We start from the raw sequence: 26,581 nt of genomic DNA on the forward strand, positions 1-26,581 counted from the left end.
TTCACCTTCTTTCTTACTCGTCTTGTTTTTACCTCGAGATCCAAATGTGCCGATGAAGTTGTTTTAAAAATTCAAATCACGATGACACAAAAAACAACAACAATAGAATTCAAGCGTTACACATAACGGACAACGCAATACATCATATAGCTTCACTTTACAGCAGGGAATTCTGGGAAAGGTTCATGGGAATGTTTCTGTAAATGAAACCCCCCGGACAGTGAATATAAAGTCAGTACAATTTAATGACCTTGTTTATTTGATAGAAATATTCGTCTAATGAGCTATAAAGTCTCATTTATTACAGCACACCATGTGACCAATAACATTATAAATACAGCAACAGCATGACATCAGTGTATTAAAGCGTCAGTCAGTGAAAATACTGGGTGTAGTTGTATGAGAACAGAGACGCATTAAAGGCTGAGTATTGTAACTGGAATCCTCCGGCTGTGACTGAAGCGTCAGACAGGAACTTCAGCGTCATCACGTTTCCTGCGGAACAGAAAATATGAAATCCATTATGGTCTCGTGTCTCCGTTTTATCTGTCGTCAAATGGAAAGATTTCATGTCGACTTCTCACCTGTGCTGATGATGTCACCAGGTAAATAATCGCCACAGAACCTGAGAGGAAACAGATGAAACACGGAAAAGAGCAAATCACTTGTTAGAAAATCTAGAAACGATTCAAAACCTTTTGTTTTTATAGTTCATCAAATGTTACATCACTGTAATCTTGATATCTTTACTCTTGATTGGGCATCTTCACATTAATTATTTGATAGACTTCAGACACAAACTCCGGAGAACGTTCACAAGACTTTCTCTTTCACGTGCGGAGAACGCAGCAGGAGGTCGTCAGGCTCACCTGCCGACAAAGCCTGAGACGTCGTCGTAGCTGTCGTACGCCTCCAGATAATCTGCCAGACAGGACGTGTCGTCCTCCACGTCAAACTCCAGGAAGCGGAGGTGGATCCTCTGGCCCAGGCGGACTCGGATGTGCCAGTAGCAGATCTGCTCGTCCTCGTACTCCTCTGGGAAACCAGGGGAATGAATGATCTTCTGCTGATCCGTCAGCACTCCGCCGCACTCCTTCGCTGTGAGACACACGAGCCACAGGTTCGTCTCAAATATGTTTTCCGTCAATAAGCTGACCTGGTCTGCATCTTTCTAATCTTTACTTACAGACATTGAACAAAAAGACCACAACAGCATTCATACTCTTTCTTTACATACACACGGTGCACTGTAATTTACCAACCACACATTTCATATCACAGCACAGCTCTGGACTCCAGTCAACTGAGGACGTGGATACATTTGTTCTCGGGCGAAATGATTCCCCACGATGCATTTCTTTACTCAGCTGGTGGGATTGTGCAGTATTTTGGTTCGGGGGTCTGCCTCTTGCGTGTGAGCGCTGAATGAATTCAGAGCAACAGAAGAAAGAAATCCTTCTGTTGAGGAAAGGAAATCAAACACACATGTGGAGGCCGGTGACAATGGCATCAGAAGCTTTTCCAGCAGACGTCCTGGAGCGATGTGAGATTTCCTCTAATGTAGATCATTAAAACAGTGAGTGTACAGAACATCCATCACTGGGACATGTTTAATTTAGACGGAGAGACGGCTCCAGAGCCGATGAACGGATGCACGGGACTCGTTTACGAAGCACAAGATTACACATGATTGAGCAGTTTTTGTTTTTTACCTATAAAACATCACATTGATCCCAGTTCTCTCATTTAAAGTTGTATTTTATTTTAGTGGAAAACCGATTCCAGTTTTACCAAAGTTACACCAAACTAACTCAGGAACAGGTCAACGGGTCGTTCGTTCCGTGTTTTTCCATCTGCACTAAAGTATAAATATTCAATTCATTATTATTATTTTTCACGTTGATGTCACAGTCCCGTGGTTCAGAGTCGTGGTTTTAAACTCTCCCTCAGGTCAGACTGTGTCGTAGCGTCTCTTATCCAGACTGACTCTCACTTCCTGTTACTGGTTTATTCCTGGTCTGAACCTGATAACTCACAGGGCGGGACTGAGACTCACTCTGATGACAAAACCCTGAGTGAGTCTGTGGAGTCTCAGGCTTGATGACTAATCTTAATTAACCTGAAGCCCCCCCCCTCCCCCCTCTGACACTCAACCACAGCCACACAGTCACCACGAGTACTGAGAAGTTTTACTTAAGAGACAGTATCATGACACAAATACTTCCACATCCTACTTCTCAGTCCTGCATTCAGACCACTAAAGGAGTACTTCAGTAAACGTTGTGTACCACCATGTACTCACAGTTTGGGTTGTAGCAGTACACGTCCCACTTCTCGCTCTTGTTCAGTCTGTATCCGTAGTCGATGATTCCCACCTTCCCAAAACCACAGTTGACGCCAGCTTTGACGATGGGGTATCCAACACGTCCTTTATCAAACCAGCCAGCTGCACACACATGGAAGCCTGAAGAAAACGAAACATCCGTTTAATGTTGAACGCACAGTCGATTAACTTGTTCGGTCGGATTTTAAACTAAAACTTCTCTGAACGTGAGAATGTAAAAGATTAGTAACAGTGGTGAAGGTGGTTGGAATACACAGAATACTTTGTTCTCCACGTATTTTACCCATACTGAATATTAATACAAGAAAGTAAAACACAGGGTCTCTCTTTATTCCACAGATTTTGTGACGCTCTCACAGGAAACCACGAGCTTGCACTCAAATACCTCCTGCTTGTGCTCAAACTGTGCACTTGCTGATATTTTGCCGCTTGGAGATATTTTATAACCAACAGAACGTCGAGTGTAGCGTCGACACTGAAATTGTTCCGCCCTTGTTGTGGCGTTAGGTTGCACAGAGCAAAAGTAAAAATCAAAAGCAGCGTAATTGTAGAGAGAAGAGCTAAAGCTCTAGCGCAGGAAATCCGTCCATGCAACAAACTATCTGAGTGCAAGTGCACAGGTTGTGCACAAGCAGGAGCTATTTGAGTGCAAGCTTCACAAAATCTCAACATGAAATCCTGCGTTTCTTGTCTTTAACTCCCGACGTCTCCTAAGAATAAAACTGGATGAATCTTCTGTTGATGTTTTTAGTTGGTTATCTTTCTCTTGTTTATTCAGGGTTTAGTGACACTCAGCCCGAAGAGTCCTGATAAAGGACGGACCTCCCCGAGAGAGAGCGGTGGAAAAGCTCAGCTGTGGTCGTCGACAGGGAGAAGGATCATAATGTCAAGAGCCGAGTGTCTGGACTCGGTGTCTGCGCCATGGGAACACTGATACAACCAACAAGGTGTTAACAGGTTTCACGGTTCTCGTGGGAACGCTTACAATCGGGTGCAGAGTCACAGCCTCCGACCTTTAACCTGCGAACATCGGATCCTCTGCATGTTAAAAGCATTCCAGTGCGTCGAGACATGCATCACGACCGTTACAGCAAATGTTACGTTTCATTTCCTTCGCGGGATAAACGCGGCCGAGCCAACTGGCCCTGGATGATGTTAGCTGCTGATGGGTCAGTGCTCATGTTCATGTTTTGACTTTCTGGCCGGAGCTCTGCGTGTGCGTCGTGGTGTGCGTTTTGTATGTTGTTGCAGACCTATTTGGCGAGCGGCCTCCAGCTGCTCGTAACTGGCCAGGTTCCCTCCCTCGAACTTGCAGACGGCCTTGGCCTCTTTATACGTCAGCTGGTATCTCCCTTTGCGCGACTCCCGGTGGTAAACTCCTGCTGCTTGTTCTGTCACAGAGAGAAAACAGAGGAGAGAGGAGAAACGAAAGATGCTGAAGAAGAGTGTCACATTCACCCGATGCACGTTTCGAGGGTTTTGAAAAGCTCCTGAAGCCGACCCGTGACATTCTCTTCATTTTATTGGAAGTTTAACAAAAGTGTGGTCCCTTGCCCTAATGGCCTGGTCAGTGGGGGGGTCGTCTGCTGATCCTGTTTTGGTCGTAACACATGCATGACTGCAGAAATTAGCTCCGAGCTGATTGTTTTGATTGTGTCTTGCTGCAGGAGTCACTTTGACAAACCCTGAGGTAAAGGACTCCTCGATTTTAGCTGATTTCAACCTGGTGTTAGTTTAATTTGATTTAATTTTGACTTTGACTTTTGAAGCTGCCTCACAAACGATTTGCCTGCATGTTGACACGCCTACTGTTCCACTCTGAAAGGCACCGTTCACACCAGAGAACAGAGAGAAACCTCATGTGCTGTACCTGCGAACACCTCCACCCAGACCTGATGCAACATATGAAAACAGTAACTGCTCAGCACGTGATCCAGGTGTGAGGTGAACTCTCTGTTCTCCTTCTACAGGAGCAGGCGTTCATATCACCTCATAAACGAACAGTATTTGGAATGAGCTCCATGAAGTGAGAGTGAACAGCTCGTTTGCTTTTAAATGTCGGCAGGAATGAAACAGGACTCTGCTCTGTGGTGATAAGCTTATTTCAAAAAATCTGAAATCCGACCTGCGTCTGTTCAAAGTAACAGAAGCAGAAACTGAATGAAGTCACTCCTCCACTGGCCTCGCACAGAAACTGAGCCAGGTCATAAACAAGCCGTGTGGGACGAGGAGAAGCAGCTGGACTTTCCTTGGTTCTCTTCACAATGTGATTTTTTTTTTTTTAATGTGGAGACACGAAGTGTTCACAGTCTCAGCTGGACATTTAAAGGTGCAGTGTGTAGAATTTAGTGATATCTAGTGTTGAAGTGTCATGTTGCAGCTGAACACCCCTCACCTCCCCCTCTGCTTCCAAACATGAGAAAGAACCTGTGGTAGCTTCAGTCGTCATAAAAACTCAAAAGGTGTTTAGTTTGTCCAGTCTGGACTAATGTAAAAAACATGGCGGCCTCTGTAGAGAGGGTCCCCTCCATGTAAATATAAAGTATTTAAATATAAAGTATTTAAATATAAAGTATTTAAATATAAAGGGTCTTTTCTTAAAGAAAACTACAATTCATACAATTGAGATGAAACAAACTCGTGAAAACATCACGAGGATTATTCTACATTAAATAGTTTCCTCTCACCTAAATCTTACTCCTTTAAATCAAAGACTTCCTTGGTTCAAAACATTTAAATTCAATTCACTGAACGATGACGCTGATTTCATTGACTAAACAAGTCCTGCTTATATTATGTAGCATTAATACAAACCATCGATATTTGTAGAGTTGAACAACTTAGATCTGATACGATAAATAAATAAGATATGATACGATGGCAAACAATATTAAATACAATAGATACGATACAAGATGAAGTTGATAAGATACGACAATTTAAAATACGATGTTTAGAATAAACACAATATAATGGAATCAATGAATATCTCTCATTTTCCTCTCACTGGAGAGAAAAGGATGAAGTGGTGCCAGCGACATGTTTCTACCGACAGCAGCAAGAAAAAGGAACCGTTCTTTACCCAGCCATATTGAGTTGTGAAATATTCCGTCCCTGAAGCTCCACGCCTGCGTCTCCTTCAGCAGGAGGCCGAGCGTCCAGAGCAGAGCGAGGAGGTGCATCCTGATCCTGCAGCTGCTCCCTCCAGATGTGTCCAGCAGCTCCCTGTCTCTCCTCCGGATTTATAAAGGAAACAGTCGGAGCTGCTGCCTCCCGGGAGAAGTGGGCAGTTCCCAGCGAGCACAGTCACTCAACTTCTGCACGGTCATGAAACACAACTGCTGCTGCTGCTCACTTCTTCCACTGCTCACACGTTGTCTTCTGTCTAAACGTGTGTTTTCTGTTGGATGGAGATTATCTTGACTTAAACTTGACTTTAACGGATTGAATCTTCTTATATTCTTGATTCCTTGGTGTTTATATCAGTTTAATGAGGATTAACACTTTGGGTTGAAATGTAGTTTGTGTTCTCATCACACACAAACTAAAGTTTGGATTTCGTTAGACACGGATAAGAATTAGAATAAGAATAAACTTTATCTCCATTGAACTTTTCAGAAGTTACAAATTGCTGCACGAGACAAAATAAGAGAAGCAATTAAAGAACACTATGTCCCCACAGTTCATCTACGTTATTCAATTAATTTCTTTATCATCAACCACTAAAGTTGTCAGATCAACATGTGAAATGAACTGTGGGGAGTTTAAACACTTTTAAACAGTTTAAAAAAGTAGAAAGTGTGAATACTGAATATACTCAACAACGTTTTCAAGCCTCTTTTTCACGTTCAGTTCAATTTCTCCCCCCCCCCCCCCCGCAGGGCTGCAGAGGAGGTCGACAGCTATCATCACCACATCACATCACGTGTCGTCATGGTGATATGATAGTGTGAGTTTTAAACATTTCTCATGTTACGCTGCTTCAACAGTTCCCTGGCTCTGCCCCCCCCCCCCCCCCCCTGCAGAGTCCCTTCAGTATAGTTGCTCAACAGCTCCGACCACAGGGGGGGTGGGGGTGGGGGGGGCGGTGTGGGGGTGAGGCTGTACCAGATGTTAGGTGTCTCCCACAGCATCATAAACGGGGTTCACCACCAAAAAACACTCACTCTGTGTTTACACAGGAATTATGTTTTCCCAGCAGTTGGTGAATTTCTACACAGCGTCGCGGAGGTTCAACCCACTGAGAAGATGAATGTGCTGATTCAAACAGTTTGTTCTCAGGAATAAAACAATATACATCTGTACGGTTACAACATCTGCTCATAAAGTCTTTGCTGTAAATATTACAACACAACAGAGTTTGACGCCCTGATGGATGGATGGATGGATTATATATATAAATATAAGAAGGTACATTTTAAAATCAAATCTTTCTCTTAATCTTTTATTTTTCATTTGCGATGTTTGTAAAGCTCCTGCTCTGTTTGTCGTGCTGTGTCAATAAATCTGACTTGACCAATATGAAATGAGCATCTTGCCCATTTTAGCATTTCTCAGCTCGTTGTTTTGGTTTGACGTCCTGCGACATGTGGTTCGCTTCAGTCTCACCGATCTTTTTCAACCTCCTCCAAAATCTCTGACGAACCTGAATTCATCTTTTGGATTTACATTCATCAGGAAACGAAGACAAGTAAAGTTTACAAATCCACATTTGAGAATCGTAAACACTGTTTACGTCTTTTTGTCAGAATCAGAGGTTAGTGTAAAAGGGCAAACACACACACACACACACACACACACACACACACACACACACACACACACACGGCTGCAGGGTAAAATTGTCCTGAATTGGTTCCAGATTTGGAGGAAATGATCTGTACCTTCTTAATTCCCACTGCGCCGCTCCCACTCTAACCCACACATGGAAAGAGCGTCTCAGACGCAGTAACTGTGACATACTGTACATTACAACTGCTTCTCAGGGATTCATCATCATTTCCACGCGCCGCACCACCGCAGAGGGGGGAAAGTGTTTACGCACCGATTTGTGTGTATCGTGATTAATCACACTGCTGACGTCACGTCCGTGAAACATGACAGAGCTCAAATCTACCACTGAAACTCTGATTTCTTTACCTCCATGTTTCTGTCCACGTAAAGCTGGATTCACGCTTTTGTGTTGGTCGACATCATTTGTGTTTAAACTCATTTAATCGATTGGATGTGTCTTTGCAAATTCTCAAAATTTGCTGTTAAATCCTTCGTGGATGAATGAATCACCTGAAGTGAGAGTTAAAGGTTGAAGAGGAAACAGCTTCACGAGATTCACAAAGCAGATTGTAACACTCTTCACCTGGTTCGTCCTCGTCTCCAAACCAGAAACACACGTCTGCCCTGAAACTGCTCAGCAACCAAGTACAGAACTTTGAGTTTCAGAAAAAGGGGCCGGACGTGCAGCGAATCGTCAGTTTACTGGAGCTGCGTTGTTTTTATCTTGCTGAAAAACATTTTCCTCCTGCTGCTGGAAACACGTCTGATAGCGCTCAGTCGAGCTGAGGGGAAGTGTGATAGCTGACCGTCAGACTCATTCCATCCATTAGTTCTTTGGAAATTATCTTTATACTTCAGCTGCTAAGTGGTTAAAATCAATCTTCTGTATTAATAATGGATCAAATGAAGCAGCGGAGGCTCCTTCAAGAGGAGGTGGAGACCAAAACCAGAGCCAACAGAGAATAAAGATAATAAATGTTAAACCAAAGTTGGTTTCTCTCACGTGAGAAAGTTCTTATCACACTGATGTTTGTTCACGTCTGAATTATTTGGGATGAACTTTAATTCATTAAATGTCATGATGTCATGAAGACTCTGGCTCCGAATGACATGAAACACGCAAGATGGCGGCACCCGGATCCAGAATATTTGTATTTGTATTAAAGTTATACTCAGTTATTCTCTCGCATCTCAGCATAAAACCAGGTGGTTTTACGTTTCGGTTTGGTTGTGACAGAGCGAGTCAGAGATCTAAAGCAGGAAGCTCTGGAGATCGTGTTGTGTAATTACGGCCCTGAAGTGACGTCCTCCTCACATGTGTCCAACACGTTTCTGGAGGAACACCCAGGTGGAGGGAGGACGGACGGGAGGAGAGATGGAGGGAGGGAGAGATGACGAGGAGAATAGTGTCTTTGTTTCTGTGTTTCTCTTTTGTCTTTGGTTCTTCTGGGCTGTTCATGAGTTAATATCCTGGAGCTGGAGCTGGTGGCCTCGCTCTGGTGGTCCATGACACACACACACACACCCACACACTCATTGGCCCTTACCTTCACCTCAATCATCACAACAGCTCTAACCTAAACCAGATCTAACCTCAACACAACCCAGACACAAACCAGGACACATTGTCGTGCGGTTGTTTTTTCTGGAGTCTCTGTGATCTTGATAAAGTTTCAGATTAAATTGCAGAATCCCAGATGGTCCGTTTTTCATTTTCATTTTTTAAGCATCAACAGAAACTCACGGACGAATGAATGAGCTGCAGATCCTCTCAGGCTGTCAGGAAGTGAAATAATAAACAATTTGTGCTTTTTATTGTATTTATCATAAATAATTTCAGTGTCCGATTGTTCTGTATTTAATATCCTCAACATAATAACTTGTTAGACGTCACACGAGGTGGTGGGACTACATTATGTCGACCTCATCACTTACTGTCACTATTTAAACCGACTCTACCATGAACAATCTGCTCGTCACAGATTTCACCTAAAATCCAGAATCTGGTTGTTTGTGAAAATCATTTCTTTTGTTTCTCAAAAAGTTCTGAAAAAGTTGAATCAATAATCACACTGATGTCAAAGAAAATGACTCAAGATCAATAACCGATCATTGATCTTCCTCCTGGAACCCGATGTAATAATTAACAATTCATTTCCGCTCTGAGAACTCTGCTGCAGATTTCAGTGTTTTAGCTGCACAAGCTTCACTGAGGAGTTTAACTCACTAGGTGGGAGCAGAGGACAGAGGAAACTGGGTCAGTCAGAGAGAACAACATGTCAGTACACAGAACACTACGACTTCTGCTGATGAAGACGTTTATGTAAAGTACAGGAAATCAAACCCACGGGGGAAAAAAAGGACCGTTGGTGAATTATCTAAGAAGTAAAGAGTAAACACCACTTTTAGAAGATGTTTATTTTATTTTGAAAATCAGATTTCATGGAACAAACAAGGCCTTTCCGTAAGATCATACTTTCAAATGAAACTAGAAAAACACGTCTCTCAGACCAAACCCTCCGCTCACGTCGACGACAACAGCATTCAGCGGCAGGAGGTCAAAGGTGGAAACATTGAGACTTTAAATCATTGTTGTTTCACCCGGTTCACAAAAACCTTTGTGATGCAAATGGTCTGAATGTGTCAGTGCAGCAGCAGCAGCAGACATCTGAGGTCAGTGCACATCAGTTCATGTGGAAGCTTCCAGACGAAGGGAGCGAAGCCGCAGCTTCCACAAAACATCTACACGACAAAGAGACGTCGAAGCTCCGCAGCAAACGAGATGCGGCAAAGACCTGGAGTTTAAAATCAGCTTTAAATATCATGAAACATTCATTTGTCTGGAACGAGGGACAAACCAAACACAGGAGATGTTTCTACTTCAGCTTCGAGAGAGGTCGGTGGTTAAACTGGCTGCAGTTTGCTACGTCACCACTAGATGCCAGTAAATCCTACACACGGGTCCTTTAAAGCGTAAGAAACGATTCACTTACACCTGCTGGAAGTTTTTACCATAATCGCCTGTACGCAGCTACACAGACTTTTCAAACACAGACATTTACCATCATCATTTACCTTCACTCAGACACACAAACCTGTGTCTGAGTGAAGGAAACTAGATTAACAACACAGTTGATTCTTTGTCTGTTCAAACGTTCTATCAGGGATTTGTCGAGATAGTTTTGTGATTCAAATTCTAAGAATATATTTTGAGGTCATTTTCCTTCAATGTGAAAAATGTTTAAGCTTTGAGGAAGGAATCGTTCAAATGAAACCACAGAACCAGAGTTTGAAAACATCATTAATCAGTTTGACACAAATAGAAGTGGTGGCTTCATTTCTCCTTTAACTCTAAATCAACAGTTCCTGTTTTCTGAACAGTTTTAAATCCTCCTAATTATCCCCCCCAGAAAAAAATCTTGTGAAAACTTTCCTACAACAACAAAACAAACGTGTCCTGAGCATCTACTCTGTACAAATCAATTTCCCATCATTCCCCTGAGTCAGGCGAGTCTGCAGCAGCTAATCAGGACATCGATCGTGTTAATGAGACTCAGACGTTCACTGGCTTGTTTTATGTCTCTCGGACTTTACTTCCTGTCTCCCTCAGATTCAACCTGAGCTGTGACTTCATGATGCTGGCAGACGACTCTCACCCTGTCAGGAGGGAGGGAGAGAGAGAGAGGGAGAGAGGGAGGAGGAAACTCGCTCAAAACCACCGAGGAGGCAGCAGAGATTTATGATCTCACCTCGACAACAGAACAAACATCGACTTGTTCCACTTCACAGCTGTAATTTCCTCCTGTTACAAGTTAGTCTGCACCTAAAGCTGCAGCTGTGAGAACTTTGTGACCGTTACATGCACGAGAACAAGTTTACTCAGAAAGATTTAAACACGTGTGCAACACGTTCACAGAGTCTGAATGTACAGACCGAGTTTCACAGCTGAACACACAAGACTCAACGTCCCCACAGAGACGCAAAGTTATTCAAAGGGACACGATGGAACTTCTGTGACCTTCAGGCTTGATTAAAAACGGGTTTGATGGTTGAGTGTGAACATGGAGAATGTTCCCAGTGTAACTCTGGTGAGTGGGTTCGGTCTCCTGTGAGAAGAACTGACATGAGTCACAGCTTCAACTGTCACAAACTAGAAGAACTCATCCCCGGGACAAACTTCCTGGAGATCGGAAAACAAACAAATCCCAGCCCTCCTCAAAATGTCATGGAATTTGATTCTGACTTGATTTGAAACATAACCTAGAAAGTCATTAGCAGCGGCTCTTATGGTCCAGGAAGCCGGGGATCATGGGTAATATCCAGCGTTCAGTCGTGTTTCAGTTCAGCTACACTCCAGACATTGAAAGACAGAATAAATCCACAGGAGTGGCTGCAGAGGGCGCTGTTGCTCAGTGAACTCACGTTGCGTTGCTTTAAAAGTTAATTTGAAGTGAGCGATTGAATTTAATTACAGGACCATTTCAGCTTGTGTATCGGGGGGGGGGGGGGGGGTCCATCACATCTGGGCGGGGCCTGACCGAGAGGGTGTGAATCACTGCACCAGACGACCCGTCAGTCAAATCTTCACACGCCACACGTGGTGTTTAAAATGAAAGAAGAAGAAGAAGAAACTGAACCAAACACAACAAACACTCACTGACTCTTGACATAAGCAGATTTATTGTTCTTGCTCTGTGCGGTTTTACATAAACACGTATGTGCTGGTGCGGGTCATCCGTGTGAAGACGTTCAGGAGGAATGCTGCACTGGTGATTTATGTTTCAGGGAGGATCAGTCAGCTGTACCACCTCATTTCATTCGGCACAGTATGTACAAAAGTACGCAAGGAAATAATATTTACATACTCTCCAATCGCTCAAAACACTCAACGCCAGGTCCCGGCCACTTTCACTGTAAGACCATCAAATAGAGAAGAAGAAGAAGAAGAAAGGCCACAGAGCTCCTCCCGTGTCCCGCTGTCAGATTTAACTGTGACACTCTCCTTAGAAGATTCCAGATGTTTCCACCCACTCCCACAGCTGGACGACAGTTTCACAGGGGAACATATGACATACTGCGTTACCAGTATCACACAGTAGAGCCACAGCCCGCTGGACGCCGCGCAGCCGGGGTAGAGGGCCTTGCTCAAGGGCACCTCAGGGGAGAGAGCGACCTTCCCGTCACAAGCTCGATTCTCACCGGCCGAAACTCAAGCGACCGCAGCTACTTGGAGGCGACGTGATCGTGGGTGTGACGTATTGACTTGAGCACATGAGAATGCTTCAAGGCCGTCACCACAGTGTGCAGTCGTTAACATGTGTTTCTGATCGGGATGTTAAGGGTTCAGAGGTTGGTGATATTTTATATTTTTATGACCGTCACTTTTCAAATTCAACGAAAAGACCAAAAGCAGCTTCAGGGATCCGTCAGGGAGCCACACCTCTGCACTGCTCGTTCTTTTTTTTAACCCAATCAGCTCCGGTTCTTCACCTTGTTCCTGTCAGAATTATTGAAAACCTAGAAATTCGTGCTCACCAGTTTTGCGTGAACCCATAAATAAAGGTGTCATCAGCGCACGGCTTCACACAACCTGTAGAATCTGACGGTGCTGAGGAACCTGACTTCTTCATTCTGGTTAAAATACTTTGTTCGGTTCAATATTTAGAATCCGACTCACAAACGCTGTCGGCTGCAGCTCGTGTTCTGTTTTATTATCCTTCAAACAGTAAAAATAACTATTGTGATTTCTGTCTTCAACAGACAAAAAACTAAATATATTATATTTACTGTGGGAAAAGGAGCCTGACGATGGAATTAGAAAATATTTAGTGGTTTTTGGAGAAAGAATTATCACAGATCAATTATCTATTAATTGATTAATCAATTCATTATTGTTGAATTCTCCCCGTGGCTCCATATGTGGATTTATCCGCTGCAGAGAATCGTCACAAATAAGCTCATCAATTTCTCCTATTTAAAAAAAAAAAGTAATCTTTAACTTCATCAACCACCTGCAGGGAAATATTTAGCTTTTTCTTCAAGATAAACTTTCTACCTTTGCCATGTTCTCAGAGATTTATGTGTTAGGTCTGCATCTGAGGCTGATTCTCAAAGTACTGACAGACGACCATGTCGCTGAGTTTCGGTCTTTTCATTGGATCTGGTGAGAAGGAGACAAATAGAAGGTAAATCAGTCGCATCCTGTGAGAGGTGAGAAGCTGCGGGGGCGAGCTGGTACCCTGTGGTTCAGATGGAGAGAGGAGTGCAAGTGGAGCAAACAACAACACAAACAAACACAACATTAAAGAAAATCTAAATCTTTCGCTGTGCAAATCCAAGGTAAGACATCTATTGCTTAGTAAATGTTAGTAGTACCACACCGTCGTCACAGCCACCTTCAGGAATATGTGCTTTTTTTTTTTTTTTTTTTTTAAATGATCCCGTGAATTTGAAACGATCTGAAGACGAGTGAAGTTCATGTTGTTCAGAGTCCTGTGCATAGTTTAGACTAAAAAAGGGGATTTTTTTTTAAAGTGTTTATAAAAATATACAAATATAAGTCGATGTTCTGAACAAAGAGTGATTCGAAGTTGTTGGAGTTATGGACGTTTGTTTATCTCGTGTGACGTCAGATAAACTCACTGCTAACTCTAACTTTCTCTCTCTAAACAGGACCAGGGAGTTTGTGCATCGTTGCTCCTCCGCCCGCTGCCACCGCCACGACCGACGCACACGGAGGAAGAACAGGAAGTCAAAAAAATTTTTTCTCTGTGGTCGGCTCCAATCTTCTGCGTAGAGATAAAAAGGCCACATATTCCCGCCTCCGACCTCGGACACAGTCTAGTTCATTTCACGTCAGTGATCAGCGCCGTGCAGAGGGATGAGTGTGTTCGGTCCATCTCGGCCCCGTCCTCCAGGGATGTGTTCGTTGGACCGGTCCTGCCGCGCCCCTGTGCTGAGGGATCAGTGGACCCCTCCGTTGTAGGACTTCCCGTACATGTTGAAATCTGTTTCTACGAAGTGTGTGGAGATGGGCTGCTTGTACAGAGGGTTGGAGGCCTGAGAGGGAGAGGAAACACATCTCGTCACACTGCCTCGTATTTACAGACGCGTTAATGGTCAGAAGTGTGAGTCATCCTCACCATCTCGTATCGGGCTCGTGAACGTGCATTCTGGAAGCGTGCAAACTCTCGCCGGTCGTGAATGGTGATGACGAGCTTCCAGACAGCGAGCAGCGCGACTCCCACCAGCAGGATGCTGCCGACGACGGCCAGCAGCACCGTCAGGGCGTCCGGGCCTCCGCCACACTCTGACACCGGAGAGAGAAAAGTCACTAAAGCTGTTTGCAACACGAAGCAAATGTGAAGTTCAGGAAAATAGCAGAGCTTCAGGTTCGTTCATGTCAGGACCTAAAAATCTAAAACTAGATTCTTAGCAGATGTTCAGTTCAGACCAGAGAATAACAAAGAAAACGTAATTTGTTGTTGAAAATTCCGACCTGGCTCTTTAAGAGCGGTGAGGATGGATCGCCCGCTGGCGTGCTCCGAGTACGTGAATTTCATGACACAATCGTTGTCTGTCTTATAGAGACAAAGCACAGCGCCGGGGTCGTCAGAGTCTGGAGAGAGAGAGACACAGAGAAACACCCGAGGGTCAAACACTGAGACAAAGAAAAGAAGGAGACGCACAGAAGGAAACAGCATCTTACAAAAACAAAACGGCCTTGAAGACAATGTGTTTCTTTTTTATTGACTTCTTGTTATCGAGCTTCTCATTCCTCATGATGTCCATCTCCAGATGCAGCCTCTGGCTTTATCATTATTATCTCAAGATTTAAAAAAAAAAAAAAACACAAAATCACATAGTTTGAATTTCTTATCTGTGAAATCAGTGAAAAATGAAAACGCTCCCCGATCGAGCCGCTGACGCTCTGTGTGCCCTCGTTTTCAGTCAATCTTCATCAACCCAAATATCTCAAAAACTCACAAGGGAGGGTGAGGTCAGAGCGCCCTCACCCCCCCCCTCCCCAATCCCATCAGCCCCTCCTCCGCTATTTCATGCACAAAGTATCTGGAATGTACATGTGGAGTCTATTAAGGCCAGTCAGATGGCTGAACGAGCGGGGGAATGCTATGAAACGAGTCGGATCCGAGCCAGGGCAGCGCCGGGCCAATATGGAAAGGTCTTATAATAGCCTCTGTAGCTAAACACACAGCAGACAAGTCTCCTCGGCCTCCGGCGCGCAGAGCGACGCAGCGTCTCAGTGTGATGAAAGGCCGTAGATCACTTTGCACTTGTTAATACATTCCTAAACATCTCCCGACTGGTTCCCACCGGGCTGTGGGGGACAGAAAAGGGTTTCTGCAGATTTCAACAAGTTCGATTTAAGACTTTTTAAATCCATAATGGATTACGTTCAAGATCCACGTCAAGTACGACGGATATGACGGAAAATTCCAGTTCCCCGTCACTGAAGATAAGTTTAGGTTGTTTACCAAAGTGTTAAATTCTGACCGTGGTGTAGACGACCAGTTACCAGTTCCTCTTTGCTCTTGTTCGCAGTTTATTTGAAATGATATTTTATTTAAATTTCTCTACAAAAGAAAGAAAACACCAGGTCTTGTTTGTAGTTTTATTAAAGCGCGCTGACGTCCGTATCGCTGAGAAAGATCTACGACCGGAGACGGTAAATTAAGATGGACGAACACTTCCTCCTTAAGTTAAATTTGACAACAACACAAAGAGACATGACAAACTCTGCATGCCATCAAAAAGAAAAATGTACTGATGTTAATAATCATATTTAAGACCTTGCAGTTATATTTTAACAAAGTTTAGACTTTTCAAGGCCTAAAGTTCAAATGATTGAGTTTAAGATTCTTGCAGAAACACCTCACACTGCAGCTCTCTGGTTCTTAAATGACCGGAGAGGTGCAGCTCGACATGTTTGCTTAGTGGGTGGAACTCTCCCGATAGAGGAGCACGGACACAGGAGGAGCTCTGTCAAATCTTGAGCCTGAATAGACTGAACTCTTTGAACCGCACCAGAGGTTTCGGTCGAGGATCGGCTGCCGTTTCCTGCTGCGTGAGGCCGAAGAGAGAGAGAGAGAGAGAGAGAGAGAGAGGGAGGGAGAGACACACCTGCTGCAGGATAATACAGCGTAAACACCAGGACTACAATGACCAGTGTTTTCATGAGTCATCAGAGGTGTGTGAGGCCTCAGACCAGGAAAGATGTGAGGCAGAGAACCTGCAGCTATTCCACAGTCTGTGTGAGGCTGAGCTCAAAGCTAACAGGCCGATGTTCAGCAGAAAGAATCCAGTTCAGAGGCAAGAGATTCGTTTATGAGCTTCAGAACAAAATGTCACCCAGACGCCGCCGTGGAGACACGAGCTTGATGAACAGCAGGTTGTTCGGAACGCTGCAGTTTTTATATCACATAAATACACGATGCAGATGTTGATCAGTTCAGTGAACGTGTTTTAAATATACTACGTCCTGTTATCGAGTGTCAATATTTCAAATATCGTTGCTCTCGGAGCGTCAGTGTTTTTAAACCAAATGGTTTTCAGCTTTTATTACTTGGAAAATATTTTCATAAGCCTTGATTTGTTTTTTTAAAGATTGTTGTTACAGTGGAACGGCAGAAACACATTTCTCAGAGGATGAGGAAGCTTTTAGCTAGCATGACATTGTTCTACCATTACTCTGAACTGTTTCATGAGTCACATCACTTCAACTGTCCTCGTTCTTGTTTTTATTTCCTTTCCCGAAAGCATTTTATAACGGCCGTTTTAAAAGGTGCTACATAAATAAAGTCATTATCATTCCTCAGTGTGAATGTCTGTATGTACGTCATCACGTCTGAGTAGCTAAGTGCTTCAGGTGACATCACTGTGGGCGGGGCCCCAACAACGAAAACAACAACAGTGAGAGGTGAAATTAAAAGTGACGGTCGAGGAGGTCTGTGATGTGAGAAGTGAAATTGTGTCAGACGCCACAGATGTGAAGACGTCTCTCTGCCGACCAGCTGCTCCCAGTGTGTGTGTGTTTGTGTGTGTGTGTGTGTGTGTGTGTGTAGAATAGGTGTGTACTCACTGAAGCTCTCCACAGTGATGATTTCATCCTTGCACAGGCGCTGGCAGGTCTGGTTGTCTGCAAGTCGTCCTGAGTCGAAAAGCCGGCACTCGATACACTCCCTGAAGAAGAGGAGGAGAAGTTCAGAGGACAAACATGCAGAGCTTCTTCTAAATTCAGTGTTCACGAGCTTCTGGCCTAATTCTCTAAATGTGTTATTGTTTCAGCTCCGTTTGTTTTCTTTGCTGCAGGAAATGACTCCGTCAGCTCAACAGTCAGTGAACAGGCCACCGGACGAATAATCCACAGCCAGTGAGCTCAGTATCTGACGTCTGCATCAGGGAGCGGCGCTGTCACAGTCTCTTTAGGTTTGAGGGACATTTTCAAACGTTCTGCCACAACACACCGTGACATGCCTCCGTGACATGCCTCCGTGACATGCCTCCGTGACATGCCTCTGTTAAAGCCGTCTAATACAACGGTCCTGAGTTCACCCCTCCCTTCATGAAGGGTAGAACGTTATTGATTCCAGTGTCTGATCATTCTGGAGGATGGAGTTTCTGGTTTTTGTTGTTGAGCTGCACATGAGAGATGTTTTTCTATTATTTTATATCAATTAGTAATTAACACAAACTCTATGTCACGAAAAACCATTTGACAGTGTCACAAACTGCAGCCTCCAAAAAAAGTGTTTGTTGAAACAGCATCTCTCCAAAACAGTTTCCACAAAAATGTAGTTTTTCAAGCTGAAAGAAGCAGGTTTCACTGAGTAAAAGAAAACTCAAACTTTTCATTTTCAAATTAAAGCTAAACTTGGAACTGGACAAACTCAAGGCTTCAAAACCGCAGCTCACAAACAAACGGGTGATAAATAAATCTTTTTTTAATCTCCGGCTAACAAATCATAGGAAACTAAAACAAAAGCCGAGAAGGTTCGGTTGCTTCTCAGTTTCATTTCATCTGTCGAATACCATCGTACTGGACGCACACGTCGCTCACAAGCGCTGATAACCGGTCTCCTCGTTCAAACCTGGTCAAAGGTCAAAGGTCGTCCCATAAAGCCCTCCTGTGCCTGGAAGAACCAGAGCCATGTGCATGTAAGTTGTTGAGAGGACACAGCAGTTACTCCGTCCTCACACAAGACAGCTCTCTCTCTCTCCTGGACGCCTGATAGACGTTTGTCCTCAGCCTCAAAGAGCCTGAGCCGCCACGCTGACGGATGTGGGTTCAAACGACGGGGCCACAGTTTCACTTCGTGAGGTCACAAACGGAATGAGAGCGATCTTAAGTCTCTGTTATGACAGAGTCAGATAAACGAGTGAGTTATGTTCCCGGAGGTCGTCGAATGCTCTGCTGGCAGATTCTTACCTCTTAGTTCCACAGGCATCGGGGCAGGTGGGGCATTTTTCACACGTATCTCCGAAGGCGCCGGGCTCGGTGCACTGACAGCGGCCGCACACGCAGTTGCCCCGCCCGCTGCACATCTGCCCGTCGTCCGAGACGCAGGTCGACGTCTCCGTGGAGCAGTTGCAGTTGTCGCCGATGTAGCCGGCGTGACATTTGCACTCACCGCAGTGACATTCTCCGTGACCTGGACGAGGAGAGAGAGAGGAGGAATGTAAATATGGAAGTCAAACCAAACATGGACGACACGATGGTTCCAAAAAAGAAAAGCTAAAGCGTCTGGATCGCCCCCTGGTGGCAGGCTGCAATATAGGTCAAACCCCCTTTCTGAGTACCCGGGGGTTTGAACCCAGAAAAGACTTCCTGTGTGGCGATGGTGTTAACCACTGTTCCACCCGTACAAGCAGCTTCCTACAAACCAACTTTGTCCACAGAGGCTCCGTGCACACAAGTGCATCGGTCCAGATACTCGGTTGTGTTGTTGGTGGAGACATTTGTGATCAACGTCAGTGTGTGTGTGTGTGTGTGTGGTCCCTGAGCTGTGAGCATCTGAAATCAACAACCATCTGTTTGACCTCCTGCTACAACATAAAAAAACTGGAGGGCCTGAAATTGTTCCACAGTGAACGACTCTACAACCACGAGCAGCTCTGAGCGACTGCCCCTTCTCTACCACATGTATTAACTTGTTATCTGCTCTGGAACCAATCCAACAGGAAGCAGCCTTCAGGGAGGAGGCAGCGACCTTCTGGACTTTGTAGAAACTCCAATTTGTCCCGGGCGTCTGTGCGAGCGCTCTCCTCCCTCCGCCGGCCGCTCTGTGACAAGAGGAACCGTTGATAGAGGGACGACGGCAGCTGTAATCGAGTGAAACATTACTTGACAGGCTCATTTCACACCGGTTGTTCCAGGACCCTCCAACAAAGGCCACATTCAATAAGCTGCTATCGCGGAGGGAGCTGACGGAGGGGAGATAGGTGCAGTTTATCGAGGCAGGAACAAGTGAGTTTAGATCCAAAGGCTCAGAGGAAAACATGCAGAGTAACAGCAGGAGAACACATCAGCTCAGTGAAGTGACACAGACGGACAGCTGCTGAGCCGAGACGCTGCAGACGACGGCTGCTGATGATCCTGACGCTGCAAACTGCTCTAACAGAATTCCCAACTGGATCTGAGCCGTTGTAAAAAAGCAGCATGTGGCTTCATTGTGCCCCTCCCCCCCCCACCCCCTCCTTCAAATCCCCAGTGAAACCACAGAGTTGTGGGAAAGTTCATTGATGTGCAGCAGCTACCACTCAATTAATCGATCCTGCTGATGCACAGAAGACTGAAGAGCGACTGTGTTGATCATCAATTCAATCTTTAGGTCGGCTGTAAATAAAAGTGCTGAACTTTCTCTGGTTTCAGTGTCTTCACTGTGAGCTTTCGCTGCTTTCGCTGCTTTCGCTGCTTTCGCTGCTTTCGCTGCTTTTGCCTTGAGTTGTGCGATTGTGCAACAAATTTCTTTGGGGTTTTTGGGCTCAAGGAATCTGAGGATTTCACATTTATGACATTTCCCTCCATAGCTTTGTTTTCTTTCCAACCAAACCAGAATACGTGGAATCAAATTTTCTTTTTTTTTTTTTTTTTTACGAGAGTCAGACACGTTTCCTGTCACTATTATGAGAGAAATCATTCTAAACTGTTTAATATAAAATATAAATACGCCTGCTGAAGTTAGCAGTCACATAAAACAGCTGTTTTTCCAGTAGCTGTTACTTTCAACACAGTTCAAATGGAAACAGAGCAAAGACAGTGTTACGATGTGAGTGAAGACGGAGGAGGAACCGGGTCAGCTAACGACTGAAATCTCTGTTGTCTGTCGAGGAGTGGCTGCTCCTTCTGTCCAGTGATGACAGCCGGGGATGAGAACAATCTGATTACGCTGCCACTCACAGGCAGACACAGCGGGGAAGAAAAACAGAGCCTATGATTAGAGCCAGATTCTGACATTGTTCCGAGAAACTCGAACGGGAAACATTCGCTCTCGTTATCGGAGTTGGGCAACATCCTGTCTGGACCGGCACACATGCGTTGAATTCTTTCTATTTTTGTGTAAACACATTACTTACTAATTATTAATTTGGTTAATGTTGCAGAGTTGAGTATTTTTAAGGTGGAAAAACTGACACCGATCAGATTCATCAGTTTTTTTTTTGGGGCTTGTGGTCACAAGAGTCTGGAGCACCACTCCCAAACCTCAGTCAGCAGGGCTGAGCGACATGCAGCTGAGTCATGGTGCCAGCCCTGCAGACGTGACCTTAAACGGCAGCGCTGCAGCTCAGGCGACTCAGAGGCCGAGATTATCATCTCCTGACCTTCAATGATTTACTAACAGTATATTTTAAAACACAGAACAAGATAATACTGCATCTCAGGTGAGGTTGAAGGTCTTCTGCAGTAGTTTGATGATAAGATAAGTTCTGCAGCTCGGTGTCATCGGATGTTTCAGCCTTTCAATCAGAAACCTCTGCTAAAGGCCGGCCCACCTCAGGCTGCTCAGACCCGGGTCTGTGTCCCTAACGTCTTCAGGCCCAGTTTGAATCTTTCCTCCTGATCCAGGATCATCAGCTGCAGCGTTCTGCAGTTCCCATGTTTTTTATTTTAAAGGTCTGACGCAGGGCTTGTGTGTGGACTCTTCGCTCTTTGAGCAACCTGAGGGTGTATGCTGCAATAACGCCTCTGCGGCCAACCGCCACAGGGCAAACTATTGCTTTCCAGCATCGTTGTTCTGCCTCAGATGCCTCTTCATCGACAGCATCCTCCCAGGGTGCTTGGACCAGAGCACCAGGTCTGGTTTTAAGAGAGTGGTGCTGGGACTCGCCAACTCTGGGGGTGTATAAAAGCAGCTAGTGATATGTGTGAGCTCAGGAGTGAGGAGTTGTTGTCTCCACTTTGTCAAATTATGGTCTTAAAGTGAATACTAAGAGCTTCCTGGCTCTCCACACCACTCCTGAGAAAAACTGGCACCAAGACAGATGAGAATACCAGAAGTCAACACAACACGAGCCCACATCCGAGAACCACGTCCGTGTCTTAAAACAGATGTTTGGAGCAAGTGCACCCAACCCACCTTCTTTTCTCTTATCAGGCCGCTGGGTCGTTCCATTTCTTCTGGCCGTGCCGTCAGGACACTTTGACTCACTGAGATGAAACACTGCTCATGATAAACACAGCTGTGGCAGAGGAGGAGATGTGACCTTACTCTCTCATGGCAGCTCTGTAGACGCTCCGTCAGCCTGAACGAGCAGCCTCGCTCGAAATCAGATCACAGAGTTCATTCACTTCGGCTGCTGAGCAAAAAACTTAATCTGATCGTCTACAGCGAAGGTATTTAATGCATCATGGCTCCATGTGCTGCCAGACGTTCTGCAGCCTAAAGGTTTTTCATAATTTACCATCATATGTCATCGGGGCCCGTTTTAAAAACACTGTTCATCTCACAAACTGCAGCGTTCCAGCTCCTGTACATCTCGTGGTTTTCACCTCCAGCAACTAAAACATCAAGCTGCTGAAAAAAACGTAATGTGAGCTGAATTCTCCCGTCTCCTCGGTCACAGCCGCTGCCTTTAAAAGACACAATTTGCGGGCTCAAGAATACATTTCACATTCAACGCAAATGCAGCTTTATATTACAGCGCAGAGACGTCCTGTAAACATGTCCTCATATTTTCTGCCTGCAGGAGAAGTACTGGGTTTCAACATTGTACTTAAATAGGCTTATGTAAATAGTTTGAGATTATATGAAGAGGAAATGAGCCGTCGGGTTATTTTTAGAAGGATATTCACTGAAACGCATCCTGCAAATGTGCCAGATAAAGCGAGGCTGAGGTTTAAAATCAAACGGCCGCTCGGGTGAATCTGCTCCTCTAATGAAAACACATTCTCCATAAACACATTGTTCACTGAGCAAATTATATCTGACATGTGGGAGCAACAGACAGTTGAGCAGAACCAAATATTTCCTGTCTGCAGCGATGGAGTGAACAAAGACGTGTTTCACACGTCGTTCAGTGTCTGCGACGGGTTCTGGGAGACAGATGTGGATAAACCTGGCCTCAGTTGTTTCAGAGAAGACTGAGCATCATGTCTGGTCTTGTGAGTTATTTGACTCTCTGTTTTCTGAAGGATGAAAATCTAAAAGTTTATAGAACTCAATGTCACATGCATAACTGTGACATAAGCTTGGATTTATTTAAAAAACTGCTTTTGAAGGAGTCGTATTCTGCTCAAATTCAGGCTCAAGAGTTTAACTTGGGTTATTACCAAGTGTTTTAAATGTTGCTTATAATCAGGTTGGTAAAAAAGTGTTATTTCTGTAAAAATGTTTTCCTGCTCTAAACATCAGTGTCCTCACTCTGTCCATTGCTGCAGCTCCTCTTTTCAGCCTCTGTCTCAAACACTTAGCTCCTTAGTCTCTTTAAGTCTAAACTTTGCAGAATGTCTCCATTCACGAAAAAAACACAAGTGAAAACAAAAAGTTGCAGAAAGTTTCACATCCTCTTTAAGGAGGATCGGTTTCTTATCCAACTTTGAGGATGTGATTCGTGAGGAATCGTCTCTTTCGGAGCTCGAGAGGTTGTGATACAGAACTCAGTGACCCTGCAGTGGCGCTCACATTGCTGCTGTTTGTGCCTATGAAAAGAAAACTCGCCCTCTGACCTCACACATCTGCAGCTCAAGTCTGAAGCGTCGCTGAGCGCGATGCAAAGCTTCGTTGCATATTTGAAATAGTTGTGGTTCGCCTGCGTCACGCGGAGAATTTGTACGTTAAGAGAGAAGAAATTTCCGATAAAGAAGTAACGACTGTGTCCCTGGAGAAGAAGGAAAAGGCAACAGCTCTATTTCCTGTGTCAGTGTCCTGTGGGAAATCCTCGTCTACATAATTAGAATGCCTGTATATCATTTTCAACATGATGTTGCAGGGAAGATATGCATTGTGGGTAAATATTCCATGAAAACAGCAGGTCAATGGTTGAAAGGAAACATTTCCTGTTTCCATCTTGATATTATTCAGATTATGAATCTAAACAGCGACCACATTTAATTCTAAAAGACGGAATGTACAAACTCTCCACAGCTTAAAACACTGCGATGGAACAACGTGCAACCGAGACTTCGTCTTTGTATCGTGCAACATGCAACACTAACAAGACAGCGAGGTGTCCGACGCCTCGGTTTGTGACCTTGAACGAGACTGACCAGGACAAAACATAGACACTCCTCCACTGGGCATGGGAAAGGAATTGCATTTTAAAAACCCACAGCTTTGGTGTAAAGGAGATAAGTGACGTCAGTGAACACCACGTAGAGCTGTTGCTCCTCTCGTCTAATGACAGAGCATCGATTACAGAGACTAATCTGTCGCAGCATGCAGCCCGACCCTGAGAATGTGATGGTGCGACTTTAAATGAAAATAGTTCGACAGGCGAAACAATATCACACCGAGAAACTCCACTCCAGTTAATTACACAGTTCACTGCTGTGGGTTCAGATTACCGCTCGGCCACAGGCTCAGACTGGCCGGGGAGTGTTTTCCTTATGTGTCTGAATGAAAAACATACAGAGGGAATTTAAACAGTAGCTGCGCTCGTCGTGTTGTGGATTCAAACTCAGTCCAAGGACACGACGTGCCAACACGCGGGGCTGGTTTGTTTAGATTTGAAATTTAAAGTACGTTTAAGTGTCCAATAAAAGTGCACACACACACACACACACACTGATTTGTGATCTCAGGGGCCGGCAGGGGGGGGGCCAGCAGAGAGACTCCTGCCCATTTGTGGTCAACTCGCATTTCGGCATCCTCAAGTACGGCAAAGACAGAAACTACCGAAGCAGTGATGGAGAGACAGAAGTGATGACAAGAAGAAGAGCCACAGAAAAACAAACAGCAGAGAAAATGAGTCGCTTCTGTAAACGAGGGGAGTCAGAAGAAAAACTGCTGAGGTGGCAAAAAGGAAAGTTTTGTTTCCACGAAAAAAAAAAAAGTTCGGCGAAGTTCAAAGTTTATAGAGTGTGCGTCACATTTTGTGTTCGTGACTAATGGTTGCTAAGACTCCTTCAGGACGAAAAGCGAGAAGTCGTACGGTCAAAATGGACGAGTGGTAGGAAGCAGCGTTCTGCACACACCGAAGAGAAGGACTGAACAAACATTATTACAACCCTGTCTTAGTTCATATATCTGTGTGTGTGTGTGTCTTAGGGTGAAACAGTTCAAATATGTGGGCTGTTAAAATGCACAGGCTGAGACAAGCTGAGGCGAAGTTCATCATCAGAAATAAACACGGCCGATACGAACGGTGGCCCTGAAGTCAAATCACAAAACAACTTCTAACACAAAGGTCGGCAGCTGCTCTCGACGAGGCTGCACAGCAACGCGTTTTCTTATTCACCGTCGCATTTTCCTATTTGCAGCTGAGTTTTATCTATTGTCGTGTTCTGTGATTTGCACCAGGGTCACTGTAGATATCACCGCAACGTCTCCTCTGCTCAGGTTTGGTCTTTGTGCGCCAGTAAGATTCCTCTCTTACCGAGTCCTGACACAGGTCAGATCGTGTGTTATTACAGCCGCTCACACGCGTGTGATGTTTTTACGAGAACAACGTCACGAGCTTGACAGACAACAGTGATTAGCAGGCGTGAAAACAGTGTTTACTTGATGGTTCTGGTCGGTCACACGCTGCCTCGGGGACTTTTGTCCCCGTGAGCACAAAACAAAAGCCCATAAAAACCATCAGAGACACAATGATCACCTCTGTGACCCGGGTTTCATAACACAAACTGCTGTTTGTGCAACACTGACATTTGCTGAGGGAGCATTTCTTTCTGTTGACACGACAGAGGTGGAAAAAAAACCAGATCAGTATCAGAGTTTGTTTTCCTCAAATTGTTTGGGCGGCACCGCAGAAATGGAACGACTGTAAATTCCACTTTCTCTGCTGAAACCATAGATAGTGAATAAAGATGGAGGACATGATGCTGCCTGAAAGTGAAGCCTCAACATCCGCAATTGCTCCCTGGTGGCTGAAAGCAGTATAGCTCATGAAAGAGGTTTTGTATTTTTCACATACAGGTACGGAGCAACATTAGCATCCATTAGCTGGTTAGCATGGACTGTAAATAAAATGATGGATGCTGAAATATCTGCACCAGCATCTTGTGACATCAGCGATCAGGGACGGAGCCAGAAGCGTTATCGAAGATACACGCTAACCCAAAGTATTCATCATTGTTCATCAGTGTTGCGGTTGCAGATTTACCACAGATACACAGATCTGCCTGTTACATAATCAGAAGGGAGAAGCTTCCACAGAAGTTGATTCAGGAGCTCTCCTCTTATTTTCTCATCAGCCGCCTGGTTCGTCGCACTGCAGACGGCACCGCGTGCATCCCGCAGCTTTCCTGCAGCTGCGACTTCTCCCCCTCTTGTTTTTAATCCAACTCAAACAATTAAAGTCAGCTGTGGATGCACTTCCAGGGGATCTTCTCTAAAAGCCCAGAGGCTGAGCTGGGATGTTAACACACTGGACTTCATCGTGAGTCCTGAAAACAGCCGCTGAGCCCACAAAATGAAACCCAAACACTTTGCACAGGCGCTGCCAAGACATGTGCACGTACGGCTCGAAGCAAATCACGACTCCTGCGAAAAACTCATTGACGTTCCTGAGGAGGTTTATTAGCGATGGGACCGGGGTGTGGCCTTGTGTCTGCAGCACTTCACCGCAGAAACCGTCAAGTTCAGTCAAGTTGGGACGAGCACAGGGAGGAAGAAGAGACGGAGTCGACCACTGTTTGTTTTACCTCGGGGAATTCAGAGCGTCAGGTGTCCAGGTGCAGACTCCAGTGGTTTTATTAACGAAATGATTTCTCAAACTATCATTAACAATGTCCGTCCATACGAAAACACCTGAAGACATTGGGCGTGTGTGTGTGTGTGTAAACAG

The 26,581-nt window shown here is 44.8% G+C and overlaps 2 protein-coding genes across 2 annotated transcripts in view; both read right to left on the reverse strand.

Annotated features, from left to right (window-relative positions):
* Nucleotides 1-236: 236 nt before the first annotated feature.
* tnfaip6 (tumor necrosis factor, alpha-induced protein 6) lies at nt 237-5,744 on the reverse strand. Its single transcript, XM_020105156.2, has 6 exons — nt 5,427-5,744; nt 3,598-3,735; nt 2,303-2,464; nt 870-1,098; nt 585-625; nt 237-495 (listed from the first exon to the last, which is right to left on the reverse strand). The coding sequence occupies exons 1-6, from the start codon at nt 5,524-5,526 to the stop codon at nt 374-376; spliced, it is 792 nt and encodes a 263-aa protein (XP_019960715.1). The 5' UTR covers nt 5,527-5,744; the 3' UTR covers nt 237-373.
* Nucleotides 5,745-11,774: 6,030 nt separating this feature from the next.
* itgb5 (integrin, beta 5) overlaps nt 11,775-26,581 on the reverse strand; it is a 31,090-nt gene continuing 16,283 nt past the window's right edge. Inside the window, exons 12-16 of the mRNA XM_069532738.1 lie at nt 18,564-18,786; nt 17,217-17,317; nt 14,616-14,735; nt 14,260-14,426; nt 11,775-14,176 (exon numbers count right to left, since the gene is read on the reverse strand). Of these exons, the coding sequence (XP_069388839.1) occupies nt 14,081-14,176; nt 14,260-14,426; nt 14,616-14,735; nt 17,217-17,317; nt 18,564-18,786 (707 nt within the window). The 3' untranslated portion in view covers nt 11,775-14,080. The remainder of the gene's footprint in view (nt 14,177-14,259; nt 14,427-14,615; nt 14,736-17,216; nt 17,318-18,563; nt 18,787-26,581) is intronic.

This window comes from Paralichthys olivaceus, chromosome 10 (assembly GCF_024713975.1).
Source record: "Paralichthys olivaceus isolate ysfri-2021 chromosome 10, ASM2471397v2, whole genome shotgun sequence".
Classification (NCBI taxonomy): Eukaryota; Metazoa; Chordata; class Actinopteri; order Pleuronectiformes; family Paralichthyidae; genus Paralichthys; species Paralichthys olivaceus.

What these genes read in the sequence shown, in the direction of transcription:
- tnfaip6 (XM_020105156.2), bottom strand. Translation starts at nt 5,526, where the DNA reads ATGCACCTCCTCGCTCTGCTCTGGACGCTCGGCCTCCTGCTGAAGGAG. An exon ending in GTACTGCTACAACCCAAACT is followed by an intron (nt 1,099 to 2,302) that starts GTGAGTACATGG and finishes TGTGTCTCACAG; the next exon opens with CGAAGGAGTGCGGCGGAGTG. An exon ending in GTCTCAGGCTTTGTCGGCAG is followed by an intron (nt 626 to 869) that starts GTGAGCCTGACG and finishes GTTTCCTCTCAG; the next exon opens with GTTCTGTGGCGATTATTTAC.